At 34.6% G+C, this 16,042-nt stretch overlaps 1 protein-coding gene across 2 annotated transcripts in view; it reads left to right on the top strand.

The window, feature by feature from the left end:
* PPP1R12A (protein phosphatase 1 regulatory subunit 12A) overlaps nt 1-3,538 on the top strand; it is a 128,074-nt gene extending 124,536 nt beyond the window's left edge. For both annotated transcript variants that reach the window (XM_034402748.3, XM_034402749.3), the window contains exon 24: nt 1,443-3,538. In XM_034402748.3, coding sequence (XP_034258639.1) covers nt 1,443-1,529 — 87 coding nt within the window. In that variant the 3' untranslated portion in view covers nt 1,530-3,538. The remainder of the gene's footprint in view (nt 1-1,442) is intronic.
* Nucleotides 3,539-16,042: the final 12,504 nt, after the last annotated feature.

The following is a 16,042-nucleotide window of genomic DNA, read 5'->3' on the forward strand; positions in this document are numbered from 1 at the left end:
GTCCTACTAAGCAGTATGAAGGGTACCATGTCAATGGTATTAAAAGCTGTTGAGAATTCCATCCCTACCCCCATCTAATTACCAGCAATCATCTGCCAAGGTGGTCATAGCATTATCAGTGCCATATGCCAGATAAAACTTCTGATTAAGATAAAGATTGAGCTTTAATGATAGAGATTCTATGGCCATAGAAAGCTTTTTCAGTCCAGATTTTATAATTGGCTTTTTAAGCAGATAGAATACATTCAATACTTTTGTTCAACAATAAGCAAGAATCAGGCAAGCAAATGGCGGACCCTCATTTTTTTATTCACCCTGTTCACATTCTCCAAGGCCACAAGTTGAAAAGAAGCTATATGAAGAGTTGGCAAAGTTACCTTCCTATAATTTCCCCAACATTGAATTCAAAATTGTAAATAGTAATGTTCATTGAAAAACCATGTATGAATACATATCTTTCCATACTTAGCAGTAATTATATTGCATTTCAGTTTATCTCAAACAACCTTAAAATCTGAATTATACAAAAACACAAAATCTGAATTACTGCCTTGTGCATTTGAATGCATGCTTGAGGCATAATCTTCCAAATGAGCTTTCAATATAGATGAAATTCAGTATTAATAAGACAAAATCAGAAAATAATTTAAAATGCATTAAGTGAATTTAAGAATAAACAAAATCCCATATTTGTGCAGCAAATCCAGCATATGGTATATAAAGGAGGTTGGTTATTTAATTCCTTCCTTGCTCCCTTCCTTGCCCTTCTCATTTCTGAGAAGGCAGAGCCTTCTTAGCCCTGCCTTCTCAACAAAAGAGCAAAATAACTCTACCAAAGAACAAATTGTCTTTTCACACGGCATCCAACTACCTATTTGTTAAGAAACCATAGCTTTTGCTAATGCCCTTTTAAGTTGTACATAGATTATTTAGCACAGGGGTCCCCAATCCCCAGTCTCTGGACCGGCAGCATTCCATGGCATGCTAGCAACTGGTCCGCACAAACAAGCAAAGCCACATCCACTCTATGCAGGCAGCACGCAAAACCAGACCGCCTCCGATCCACAGAAGAACCTTTCTCCATGGAACTGGTCTCTGGAGGTTGGGGGCTGCTGATTTAGCATAATCAGGCCAACAGTCAAGAACAATACCCCAGTCAAGGAAGCTAATAATAAACAGCCCAACCAAAGAACCTCCAAGACCAACACTGGCAGGCAACACATTAGAATATAAACCCCAAACCCTACTAGCACTGATGATGTTACCTAGTTTGGGTAATGAAATGTCTGTAAGAGAACAACCAAGCTCAGAGAACACCAAGGAGCCCTTTGAACTTTTATTAGATGATCGGATTATATAATATTTATCTATAAAGATACTTGTTTCTGAAAAAAAAATGGTTTTTTTAAAAATATCATAGTCCTATTTTTTTACTTTTATAGATGCTACCAGATCTGAAGGCTGATAACCAGAGGCTAAAGGATGAAAATGGGGCCTTGATTAGAGTGATCAGCAAGCTTTCCAAATAGAATTTGTTTACTCTCATCAGCGAATCATGGGATTGCACATAATTAGTAACTCCAGTGGACCATAGCATGGAAGTCACTGGATGCCTGGGAAGATTTCTTGGAAACTGTTGTTTTCAGATATTCTGCCAAAAGCCCTTTTACCTGGGTGTGTGTTTTTTAAACCAGGATCATATTTTCATGTGTTAAAGCAGCTGCTGAGAAGACAAAATGACTGAGAAATCTTGTTTACAGCTACTGCATATAAGGAAAGTGTTCAAGGCCTGATAAGCCTCAGATATTTAACCAGTAAGCCTTAGTTGTACATAAACATGTTTAAAAAAAGCTTTCTGCTATCACAGTTACTTTATTTTGTTGTTTCGTCACTGTTTCTGGTTTTTCCCCTTATTTTGATTTTTTTTAAAAAATATATATCTAAGTTTGGATTTGTGTGTTCCCTTCTAATTATTCATGTACCAGATTTTTTCTTTGTACAGTATTCTCACAGCTTTATATATACAGAGACACACATCCTTTAGAAATACTACAGTGTAACTAACTAATCCTGTATTTTTCAGTCATCCACCCCAAAATGGTTTCAAGGAACCTTTGCTTTCACAGTTGTGCAATATGCATTTATTTCTATGAAAGATGCTTTAAAAAGTCAATTGAAAATAGATTATTTGAAAATTTTTGTCTCTAACCTCAATTGATCACTTTTTCAAAAGAAAAGAAAACAGACTGTAGTGCAAAACATTAGGTTCTGTAACCTTCACATTGATTTTAGTAGGTACTGAGTGATGCTGTATATATTAATGTATATTGTTTGGATTTTTCAGACCCACATGATATGCTTGAATAAAAATTCTCTATTTGCAAATATAGTAAATTAGGCTGCCCCATATTAAATGAATATATATATATTCATTTTTATGATTTAAAGTTTAGAAAAATGAGTTATGGAGCCACTCTTCAAAAGCCTTTTCCTTCCCAATTTTCAATTGAGTGGTGTTCACTTTAATAAAACTTAAATAGAACATATTCATTACATTTCACATATCGTTATTTGAGTAGATCCAAACCTGCTGTGCTAGTCAAAGTAAACTTCAAAGGCATTTGAAAGCCCAGCCTTTTATTTTATACATGCACTGCTGTTGCCATTTGAAGAGGACCTCGGTTTATACCATCATCAAGTTAGATCATTTTATACATTTCAGTGGCCTTCTAAAAAGTATTCCAATGATGATAGCTTTTCTTAGAAAAAAACAGCTTTTATATGTTCTCTAAAACTATTAAATACAGCTGTCTTATTGGCCTACAGACTAATGCCTAAAAATCACTGAACAGTTCTACCACTAAAATAAATTGTACATTGTAAAGCTTGTAGTAGCTATTGTATTATTGATTGTATACTATATTAAATGTGAATTTGTACCCCTTCATTTTAAAAGGTCATTGTGTTCTACTGCCTACTTCTTGGGGAATTACTTCATTTTGGGGTGGAAAGAAGAAGGATCGGGTTGACCTAAGTCCCCTTTGTGGGCTGGGCAGAGGTGAGAATGGGAAGATTTTTTTTTGAAGATGTAACATTTTGCTCTTACTACCAAGCTCAGGATTCTTGATTCTAAGGTACAGTACGAGGATAGTTCTGGGGTATCTTGTTACAGGTTAGGTCTTTATAACTTTAAAGATGGACATGGTATTTCATGCTCTTAAGCTAATAAACAAACCAAGCAGAGAATTGTTCCATCTGAGCAACTGTGACACACTGAGAAATGTTGTGGATTGGTTGGGCATACTGTGGATTATATTTGGTAATGTTTTTGATGCCTGTGAATGATTAAATATGTCTCTAATATTTTAGTGTTTTTATATATAGGTTATTTATTCTTTCAAAACTGGCTACTGTGTTGCATTGATTTTATTGGTAGTATTGAGCAGACCTTGCATCTGCATGAAACTATTTGCAAAATCCACTATTTTGCAAAAAAAAAAATGTATTTTGACATATACAAATAAAATGAATAAAATAATTTCAAATGTGTGAATTTTAATGAAAATACATTTGAAAGATGTGAGTTTAATATTATTTACTATTATAATACCAGTTATTGGGGGACATCTTTTTCATTGTTTCACTTTTCAGAGATTGTATGTATTTGCGCATCCATAAGCATGTAGGTGAAGCCATTTCTATACAATCTGTTGCAACTGGAGAAAGGGTTTACAGTACAGAATTTTACATAATTCTGCCTGCATGCAGAAGCTACCATGCAAAGAAATTTCTATGTTTTCTAATGGTAAAAAACGTAAAGTCCTACTTGATTAAGTTATTGAATTCTTCTGTAGTTGAATATATTAGAGGCTTTATATAGATTATTTTAATCTACACTAAGCACCCTTTCTATTCCAACATATCAGTAAAGGCCGAATCTATGATTACATTGGATTTCTCAGAGGAAATAATATTTTGTTATCTCTACTTCTTAAATAATAAAAACACAAGTTATGTAGCATTTTTCCCAAACCATAGTGAATAGTAAACTTTTCATGCGGTTAATATTTAAAAAGCTTGTATGACATAGAAAAAAAAGCTTGTACATTGAATAGCAATTGCATTGAATTGAATTTCATAATCATTTCAGTGGAAAAAATGGTTTTATTAATATATCAGCTAAAAGGAGTGGAGTATTGCAAAGAAGCAGTAGTGGATAAGAAGTCTCAAATGCTGTGCTGTGGGAATGTTATGCTGGGCAATACGCCTGCTGATAAATGCCGTAGTCGGAACACAAGGTCAGAAACTTTGCTTCGGAGGAAAATTGTCCTTATGTAGGGGGAGAAAACATAGTTGTGAGCACTGTATAATTTAAAACCAGTGTAGCAGCACATGTGTGGTATGCAGTAAACAAATTGTTCTTCTAAAAACACTAAAGCTACAGAGTGGGCCTTTTTTAATTAAGTAAAGTCAAAGCATTTTTGTTTTGAAAAAGCAAAACAAGAAAAAAAAACCCTCTGTTTTTTTCAGCAACAAAAAGTTAAATCGGCAATAATGAACAAACTTTTTTAGTATTACTATTGAATTGTTTTATGCAACACTTATGGGAGATAAATTTCATCTGTTACCCAAACTTTTTAAATCCTCTTAAATAAATGACCCCAGTCTAAACTGAGTCATTAGTATAAAGTCTGATCTGGTTCAAAAGCAGTTTTACTTAACTAAATGGTTGTGTTATAAGCCTTCCTTAACCAAGCAAAGAAGAAAGCTGTAGTCAGACATTGATGGACTAAGTGGAATAATCCTGACTTTGCCTTTTAACAATTTACTATATGCCCTATGATTATATACATTTCTTTAAAGTGAATCAGGCCTTGAGTGACAAACAATTCCCTCCTCCTCTTATGAGCATATGATTCTAAAATATGGATCATATCCTGCCAAAACTGAGTTCTTCCTCTGTTTTAGATGCTAAGTCACATAGGGAAACAATCTGTCTTTACGTAAATAAATGATTGGTTCTTAAAGAACAGAACTATTCATCATTAAAAATATATGAATGAATCGAAGTTGAATATTTCTGGAAGAGTTTGGACATTCCATATAGTAGTTTAGCCTTTGATACATTTCTGTTCTTGCACTCCATACAACTAAATTAAATTGCTCTTGTAGCTGCTGCTGTTAACAAACATTCCCTTCAGTAACTTTAAATCGTGGCAGAGAAAGGTATTCTAAACTGGGACAGCAGGTGGCATGCATGAACTTCCTTTTTTAAAAGTAGTTACATATCACTAAAGGATGTTTCAAAGTAACCATAAGCAAATGTATTTATGTATGCTTTATCAAAATAGTTTTTTTCCTCAAAAACAGCCGTTCATTTTTACAGCATAAATAATATGTTCTGAAATTTAGTATGTTTTCAGACTCAGTAGATGCAATAATTAGTAATGTATTATAAAACCCTTTCTCCATTGGTGTTAAGACTACATTTTCCAGAATTGCTAGTTGGCATGGCTTGTGTTTCACTAAAAATTTATTTGCTATCTCCAGTAGTATTTCAGCTTGTGTATGTTATTCTCTCCTACTCAGTCCATTTAATGACGCAGACTTGTTGGCTAGAGAGTTTAGGTCTCTGTAAACTCAGTGTTTTGAAGTATCAGAACATTTTTGTTTTGTTTTTTCAGAATAGCAGTTTTTCTTACCCTCGTCCTAATTCTACATTACATGAAAATATGTCTTCTGGAAGCCAGAAGTTGTGCTTTTTTTTTTTTAAGGAAAAATCATTGTTGGAACTGTTAGAGAAGGGGCTACCCACACCCTTCCCTGCCCTCCTTTCTCCAATCCAAATTAACTGCAAACTTTCATTTCAAACATGTTTGAAATATGGGATAAAGTTGGAATAAAGAAACAAGAATTTAGAGAAACTGGCAAATTAAGAAAATATTCCATCCCTCTCAACTCTGCATTCACCTCCTTCACCTTTCATTCAACTATGCACTTAATTATTGTTCATTTATTTTAACAAATTTCATGCAAGTTCATAATCTTGCTGCTTCATACACATTCCTGCACAGAGCAAAAATCCTAGTGCTGCACAAACTTTTTGGTAAGAAGTTATCATTGCGCATGTTCTTGGCTATGATTTCACCTCTTGCTTCAGTTCAAACCACTATTATAGCAACAGTATTTGCATGTGGGTGTTTGTGTTACTGTTTTCTACAACAGTGAAGATATTTATATGATTTTCCTCCTCCCCCCCCCCCATAACTACCTGATTGGTAGTGAGTATTTACAAAGCAATGGCATCTGCATGGGACGCAAAGGGGAGGGGGGCAACAAACTGATGGAAGCAGTGCTGTGACACTAGCCTTGTTCCTTTTCTAGCTACACTGCAACAATCCATGAACAACTAAAGGGGGGTGAAGCATGCAGCACAATGTCATGTTGCTTTACTTATCCAAAGTAATTCCACCTATGACACTGATATCTGCCTTCTATCAATATTGGGCAAGTTAACTGGCCATTTTCTTTTTTGAACCAAAAAAGAAATTGCGAATTACTTATTGTATCCATGAAGAGCTAGGAGATGAGCAGGGCAAACCCAAAGGAGAGGTCCCAATGTGTCATCCGTCTGGAGTCCCTTCATGCCCACGAGTTCTAAGCCTAGCCCACCTTGAATTCCATTGACTCTTATCTATCGCCAATTTGCTTTGACCATTAGTAGTTTAAATTCTTGTAGAGAGCATAAGCTTGCAATAAACCTTTATATTCATTTGAACTGCCTGGACTTCTCATTTTCCTATGCTTGACAGTAGATGCTTAACAAACTCCAAATGCAGCTATGATTCTGTATTGGATTATTTCATCTCTTAAATCTAATCTATCTTTCCTTGAGCTATCTCTCTGGCTACAGTATATAATGAGTGTACCACATACAAACAGGTGCCAGAAGAATGTCATTAGAGACCTGTTACCTCTGGAGGTTGTCTAGTGAGTTCTGAAGTTCACCAGACTCTTCCTACTTTTTACTTATTGATAACATTCTTGAAAGGGAGGCAGGGAAGGCTATTCAAATATTCATGTGTTATTATTCAAATTATTTTTTAACATTGATTTGCTGTACATATGTACAGATATTTTGAATATGTACTTATAATTATGTATTTTATTTAAAACATTTGTATAGCCAACTATCTTATAACCATTTGTGGATGCTGGTCTTTATTATTTATTCTGAGGTTTTTGACTACAGTTACTTTTGGAAATCTCTTGGAGGCTTCTATCTCCTGTGCTTGTTTCTCTCATGAGTTATATGCCTTGAAAGCAGATCAATATTACAATTTTATAGTAATAAACTGGTTCTTTAGCACAATATTTTTTCCTCCACCAAATACTTGCTGAATCAATTAGCTGTAGTTCTGTGAAGTTTCTCTTTTACTGTCTTCTAATTGTCTTGAATAGTCTTTCACTGAAGATTTATAAAAGATTAGGTAGAATACACAGTGGAGTTATTTGTTCAGGCTTCCTATCTATTTTTGTGGTATGAGAGATCCAAGAAGAGATTGCCAATATAAGGTCAGTATTTGGTTTTCATTACTTTTCATTACTTGGTCCTCTGCTTCTGATGTAGCGTCATCTGATCTTTACAAAGCTGATTATGTGGCCATAAGCTTGTACATTCTTGAGGCATTTTCATTTGGATATCACTTCTGGAGTAGATATTTCTTTTGGCAGGACAATGATGTTCTTTATGGCGATATGACTGATTTCAATTGAAGTAAGCTTTGATAAGTCCATGTGTGTCCCAATGTCTCCAAACCAGAAAACTTGTATTTTCTGATCTGCTGTAACAGTTCAGAGGAAAAATATGGGAACTACATGCAGGAGGATATGCACTAGATGATGGATTTTTTTTCTCCTCTGCAAAGACCCTCACAATTCTAGATGCTGCACTGAAAACACAAATGAGGTTTTTAAACCATTGGTTTTCAAACTGGGTGATACTATGATTCCAGGTGTTGCAAGAATTTGTACAACACCTCACCAAGACAAATAAAATAAATTAAGATTGGAAAGAGATGCACACATCACTTACTTTTAATCATATTTTAGTCTATATTTCAAATAAAATAGCAATAGAATTGTTGGAAGAAATGTCCATCTGGGTTCAGTTCCAAGTGGGAAGAAAGACACTGGAAACATGGAGACTGGAAAGATGGTTTAATGGTGGACAGGACCACATGTATTGAAGTCCTGGATAGCTGATCACATGGAGCAGAGAGTGAGATATATTTATACCTTCTCTTGGGCTTTGAACTTGCTTCCTGTTCCTGTGAAAGAAATGTATTCTGATTGGTGGTCAGACTCTCATGGAGCCATGCAGGAATAATTTTGTACGTTGTCTTGAGTCCCAGGCTTGGTTGAATCTTGCTCAGTGATGTAATCTTCCCAGGGGCCATGTGGTGAGATTATCCTATTATGTCCTGAGGGTGAAGGACTTTTGTGTTGTAGATAAGCTGGCCCAGACTTTTGTCTTGTAGATAGGTTGGCACCAGTCTTTCTGGGACTATTACCAAAGGTGAGGGCTGCTTTCCAAGAGCATGTTTCTCCTTTTCTCATCCAGGGAGGTGTAATATTCTGCCTTTTTAGTATTTCCTAGAATATTTCCTTCTAGGAGAGGGGTGGATGCTAACTTCTTACAGAACCTTAAACTTTTTAATAAAAACATTCACATTTAAAACTACATTTTCTAGTTTAACTAGCTTCTTTTTTCACCGCTGTCCAATGTAATGTTTCTGCAGATAGTTATCTTATTTTCATACCAAAAAAGAAAAGCCAAAGCCATTTTTACAAGAATTATATGCTGTAGTTATATAAAAGATAAATACGTATAGGCAGTGGCTGACTCCAGTCAGTGATAGTCAAATCTAATTCATTTGTATGAACAATTATTTTCACTTCCTAAAGTCAGAGAAAAATATATAAAAAAATGCTTTCTTTGCCTGGACCATGGATATGAGAAAAATTGGTTTCACTTAAACTGCTGTTAAAATGCTGCAGTTTGCAAAACATTGGCAGGTGATAAGCTGCTTTTGGTGCTGCACTGGAAGAGCTGATGCTTGTGAGAAATCCTTTAAGCCTAGAGGTTGGTATTACAAACCTTTAGCCCTACTTTTGCAATTCCCTGCTTGTTTCAGTGTTACAGCTCCTACATCAGAAGTTCCTCTGCAGACTGAAGGTCATATTAGATGATCAGAGATTACATAGAGCCTCATGCCCTCCAGACATGATTATTCTTCCTTTTAAAAAGTGAGTGCAATATATTTTAAAATGCCAAAACAAACATTTGGTGTTCATTTAAATTTATGGAAATTTCATTTCCATTTTTTTTAATTCTTTTCAATCTAATTGTGTCTGATTCTTGGAGACTTTCTGGACAAGTCCCTGGAATTTACATGGCAAGGTTTTCCAGAAGTGGTTTGTCACTGCCTCCTTCCAAGGGCAGAAAGAAAGTGGCTAGTCCAAGGTCACCCAGCTGATTTTGTGCCCAAGGCAGACTAGAACTCTCAGCCTCCCAGTTTCTAGCCTGATACCTTTACCACTACACCTTGTCTGTCGTATTTTGCATACTCCTACACAGAATAGTAAGCTTGCAATAGAGCATAGTTTCTCAACCTTGGCATCTTTAAGACATGTGGACTTCAGTTCCCAGGATTGTCCAGCCAACATGCTAGGAATTGAAGTCCACACATCTTAAAGTTGCCATGGTTGATAAGTGCTGCTCTAGAGGACCATTCAGATGCAACCTCTCACCATCCATTGTTTTGCAATTAATCCTCCCCCACCCCCAACTCAGAGGGATTATTAGTCACATTTTGAGAAGTACATCTGTAGTGCAACTGAATTTTACTTCATTTGCCTTACCTGTCTGAGTTTTGCTAATATTTATTCTGTACAAAGTTAATCCTACTGGACTTCTTTGTGGTGCATTCTTCCAAGTCTGGGAATTTTTGTCAATTACTTTTTTCCAGCTATCTCTTGGCTTACTTTTATGTTGATTGAATTGTATCTTCTTGTATAATTAACTCTTCTCTGAGTTGTTTAGATCCATTACAATTTTTATTTTGCTCTGATGGCTTCATGTAGATGCTAACCTCCCCCATCCCATATCTTTATATGAGCCATTATGCCACAAATGAATAAAACCAGGAGCAATGAATAGTGTAAGTAGTTAGTATTTATTCATGTAATATGTTTATTTAAAATCAATATTTAGCACAACACAGATGAAAAAGAATCCCTCCCAAAATGCAGTTTAAACTAATGAAACTTATCTAGAAAAAACTCTTCAGTAAGTTCATAGACAACATTACACAGCTAGCAGGTAATTTTCCTATTACATGAAATAGTCTACATCCAACATGGACTGTCTGACTTCAATTTTAGCCTTTCATGTCTAAGGCAATAGATTATTTCCACAGATCTAGATGGAAATATTTGCTTAATCCAAACAAGATAGGCCTATAACTACACTTGAAATATTACCCTGAAGCCAAACATAAAAGATTCACTTGTGAATGGTAAGACAAAGCAATAATTAGCCCAATTTATTAGGGAGTTATTCATAACAAGCAAGGAATAGCTGACTAAAATAAGGGGACCTGTTTTACTGTAACCTTTCAGTCATATACATTGTATATGTGCATATTATACACAATTAAGTAGTAGTTTTAGTCAGAAGTAGTAATTCAGTAAAAATAAACATTAAGAATGAATTAATCATGACATTCCATAAGTGTCTAAAATGGAATCTGGACTTTGTTTCTGAGAAGACTTCTTCTCAGTAGGAGATTGATTGTGCATTGTAGTGGTTACATACGCCTATCTATTTAATTAGCATAGTTCTAAGCTCAGAAACACTCTTTTTTGCTAATATCAAGTAATAATATCGAGACCGAATCTGGGTTCTTATATCATGATGAATTATAATGGAGTTTACGTAGTGTAGGCTTAGAATGTTACATGAAGCTATCCATTGTAATTTAATAAATCAGTTTTCAGAGAGGGAATTTGGGTATGCTAGACTAAAAGCAACCTTGTATTATATTTCTTCTACTGCTCACATTTCCATAATTGCAAAGTTTAAACAATAATTATCTTACCAAACTTAATTTCCTATTTAATATAAAGCGACACTCTTTCTTATCAAAGATACAAACTTAATCTTAAGCATCTAACATTAACTGGCTTTTCACATTTCTATATACATTTTTAGCTTTGTTTAAACATGAATTTGACTAAGATCATGTCTATATGTTTTTGTCCCAAACTGTTTTCATTTTTAGTCAATCTTGCTTAAATTGTTTAATAGCTAAGCATTACAAAGTAGATCTAGCCAAGATTAATTTAACTGTTCCTTTAACTTAATAAAAAAAACAGGATTTCAGGAACTTACCAGAAAATTAATACAAAAATGTGAAAGCTCCAAGAGCAGTTAACTGGAATGGGGTGGGGGTGAAAGAGATGGAGGAGTTAGTGTTTACAAACTTGTAAAAACATGATTCTAATGGAAATTGAAAATGAGCCAATAACTGTTGGATTGATATTAATATCATGGGCATTTTCATCTTTGAAGCTAGAAGGTGGCAACAGCTGGAATGTGATGTCTAAGGCTGAGGCAATTGAACAAGTTAGAACACACCTAAATAATAGCTCCCTTGCTTGGTACTTGGAATTTGGCAAGCAAATTCTTCTAGAAAGTTCTGTCTTTAAAAAGAATAGCTATTGACTTATATCACAAAAACAGATATTTGGGCTACACTAATTTTGGCATTAAACAATGCAATGAGATGCTGACATGTGGTTAGATTGCTTTTAAGGGCATTAGGTTCTATAATCCAGAGCAAAATAATTACCTGCCAAATTAGAAACAATATAACCCTTACATATGGAAATAATTACTTCTTTTTATAGAAGATGTTTTGTTACTAACTTTATAAATTATTTTATTATTTGAACCTCACTTTTATTATTTTTACAAATAACTCAAGATGAAAAACATATTATTTCCAAAATCTTTCATAGGCCACTATATGACACCTTCCCTCTTAATGAGTTTGGGCATATTATAAAGATGCAGTAAAACTACATACTGGAACACTGAAAGTAGGACAGCTACAAAACACAGGTTGCTGATGAACACTGGGTCTGTAACTAGTAAGATAGAATCTATAATTTGGTGCTAGAGGAACAAGTAGACCTGGCATGTAATATTGAGATCTAGTCAGGCAGAAATGGGGAGGCTGACCCTTTGGTGATCTGTTCTGGGTTCCAGGTACTGCAGAAACCATGAGCCCAAGACTGAAAAGGAAAATTTGTGCCCAATAGGAACACTCCAGCAATGATCAGTAGCACAGTCTCAAAGGCAACTGGTTACATATGAATTTGGGCCACAGGAACAAGTTTGGTCTGTTGTCAGTATGGTGCCTCTCTCACTATTCACAACTTTTCACATCAGGAACTTTTGGATTTTATATGTGGACTGGGCTTGGAATTCATTGGATAGTCCATGTTCAGGCCTACTTAATAGCAGTAATAGTGGTGAAACTATATACTTCTTTACCCTCATTGAATCCCTAGATTTCTGCCTGGTAGCTTTCTTCAGAATAACCCAAACTCTTTTAAGGGGATTAAAATACTTAAAATAAATAAATACAGAATACACTGAAGAAGCTGAGTAAAAAATAAAATATTAAATCATTCATAATCAAGCTTTAAATGGTATACATTCTAAGTATATTATTGCCCAATATGATTAAAAGCTCTGGACAAAACTAAGTGGTTTTTTCCAAAATGACTATCACGCTCCTCACAATGGAGCTCAAATAGCATTGAAGTGCTTTGCAGTACTTCATCCACACAACAGACCTTTCATGGTTGTCCATGAATGCAACCAGGAAGGAATTTGTTTTCTGCTACTGTCACTGTTATAGCATAAGCCTCATAATGGTATCTCCACTCTATCCTGACATATTCATCCCTGTGTACATAGATATGGTTCAAGATTCTTGATTTATGTTTCATCATTTATAAAAACTCTTTGTACCATGTAGTACTACAGGCTTAATTTTGGGACACAAAATACTCAAAAGCCACAATATCTAATGCTGATTATTCCAAATCTCATCCCAGTTGCAAAAAGGCGATCTACCAGATTTGGGAGGAAAAAAAACTGTCTCAGAGCTATCTGAAAACAATAATATAATGGGGCAAATGAATTTAAACTGGATTCTACCACTTGTGGAAAGAAACATGCTGCAACAATCCAAGTGTCACCAGGAAAGGATCATACTAGCCCAAATTGTGCCAAACCTCAATTATCAGGAATGAATAAAGCAAACAATAAAGTGGTTTCTATTGTATAAATCCTATGTTTCTATTTTACTAAAAGAAATCTATATGCAAGCCTTGGTTAACTAATACCATGATGGGTAGAAAATGTCAATACTTACGGGTTTAGCTCATATAAACTGAGGAATATGGAAGATGACAATTTGGGATGTAAGGGATAAAATAGTGAAGTCTATGAACTGATGAATAATAAACACGTTTCTGTGAAACTAAAAAATATTGTGAAAAAGGTAATGGATCTGAATGAAGATAGTCTGATCTTGTAGAGTTAATAAATACATGTATGGAAATGAAAATATAGGTTTAAATATAAATATGAAAAAGCTATCAGAAAGGACAAACTGATATCATTAGATTGTTGTGACCATATCTGAAAGTAGGAATATCCAGGTTAGTGATAAGATACATTATACCCTAGTGAATGATGATAATGGAAAACTCAGGGATGAGTTCTGAGGAAAATTGCAGCATTCTGAATAAGAAAAATGTATATGATCATAGGTGAAATTAATAGATAGATGAGGTTCAGAAATGGATGTGATTTGCTTAGGCAGTGGCTGTGAAATTTGTTTAAGGCATGTATTTTCATTACATCTGTTCTTGCCAATTGGCAAAATACTATTGTTCCTCGATACAAAGGAAAGTGTATTAAAAATGAATGCAAAGACAATAGGAATATTAGCTTATTATTTATTATTGTTGTTACTTTAATGTTATGCATCCATTCCCCCAAATGGTCGTAAAGTTAATTTTTCATCATCACTATAACTGTGAATGGTCACTAAATGAGGTACTTACTAAACAAGGACTTGTACAGACTTAATGGTAACAACCAGCCCCTTTAATTGCATCCAGAAGCCTACTGGTAACCAATGCATCTCCTAAAGCAGTAATATCATCAGAGTATATCAGAATAAATCCATCATTGCTTGGGCTATTACAATTCTGAACCAATGGAAGCTTCTCCTGAAAGATCTTCACATTACATATGACCAGGGCATGAGTGACTGAGAGAAGGGCTTCTTGATATAGGAAAAATCACTATTGATACATGAAATATAATTGCAAAATTCCTGTCCCAAGCCACAGATGTCACCTGTTTTTCAAGTAGGAGCTCTTGAGTCTAAGAGAACTCCCAAATTCTAGACCACTTCTGAGCAAGGAAGTACAGGTAGTCCTTGCTGAGCAACTACAATTGGGACCAGCAACTCGAAAGATGAATGTTCTCAAAATGAATATTATTCCCAAATGAATTTATATTCTGAGAGGAATTTTGTTCAAATTCCTCAAAAATATTTTCAGAAAACAAACACTTCAAAAATTTTGTATGTGGTTCTTCAATTCCAACAATACCTTCACAGAAAATGCAATTATCTATTAATAAGGGAGAATTTGGTTTTCAGACCCTGTAGTTATACACTGATAAATTGTAAGGTGCAAGGCCATTTGAATAGTCTTGGACAACTTGGAAGAACACAAAATGGAAGGAATGCAGTTAGCAATGACTTTTTAGGAAACTGAGTTCTTAATCCTAAAACAGTTATTTTGTTCAGTTGAATTGATACTATTAAAAGGTTAAAACTTTTAATTTGCTTAAAAGTGGTATTTACTTCTAATAATGAATCTTTTGTTCATTTAGTTATATATTATGTTAACTTTCCCTCAAAATGTCCAAAAGACTATTTTGAAATTATAATAGTAATGAATTTTGATAATTATTTCAGTTATCAGCATTTTGCAGATTAAATAAAGTTACCTATATTTATTGATTCATAAAATTTAATTCGCTAATCAAATACAAGGGTATAACAACCTTTTTTTGCCTGTTCTTTTGTTTGTGATATTTTATGTCAAGATTTACTATTGTAGCCTTAAGAGCTAGAAAAAAGAACATTAAGTATTTATATGTGATCCTTTGTATGTTTAAGAGAGGTTTATTTCCATGAAAATTATATAAAATTTCATTCCAAGTTTTGTACAATATTCATGTGGAACTAATAAGCAAGATATTAAAGTACCCAATATCATCATGATCCAGTCCTTTTAAATATCAAGAAAAAACACCTCACTACTTCCTGTATTAGTATCATTTATGTCTTTGGAAAAAGGCTTAGATTTACATTTATCTTTTTAAGAAAACAATAGCATATAGCAATATTACATAAAGTATATATGGATTACATAATGCTGCCATTTGGAGGGCAAATACAATCAAATCTGTCCTCTCAAATCAACACAGCTCAAAGTTGACTCTAGTTACAAGTCTCCATCAGTAACACTCAATTTTATCTTTCATTCCCAGGCTGACCGAATAAGGCTTTTGACGCTATGTTGCAAAGCTATGTAGGCCTAGATGGGGAAAAACTGCCTCCAGTTGAATTCTGCCAAAATTGTTGGAACCTTTCAGACCCAGGGATTTTCTGACATTACTTCTGGATAGAGTTGCACTTCCCCAATTAGGAGTGATGTGCAATTTGTGCATTCACTAGCGATCTAGACTCACACCCTTGTCACCTCATGGTTCAATCCACTCTGCACATTGCTGTCTCTGAAGACCACTTGGAAGATTTAACTAGTCCAGAATGTGGCAGAATGTGGAGTTATGGACTTGCTAGAGTACACCTATGGTTGC

The sequence above is a fragment of the Pantherophis guttatus genome, chromosome 7 (genome assembly GCF_059756535.1).
Source record: "Pantherophis guttatus breed Tessera chromosome 7, ASM5975653v1, whole genome shotgun sequence".
NCBI lineage: Eukaryota > Metazoa > Chordata > Lepidosauria > Squamata > Colubridae > Pantherophis > Pantherophis guttatus.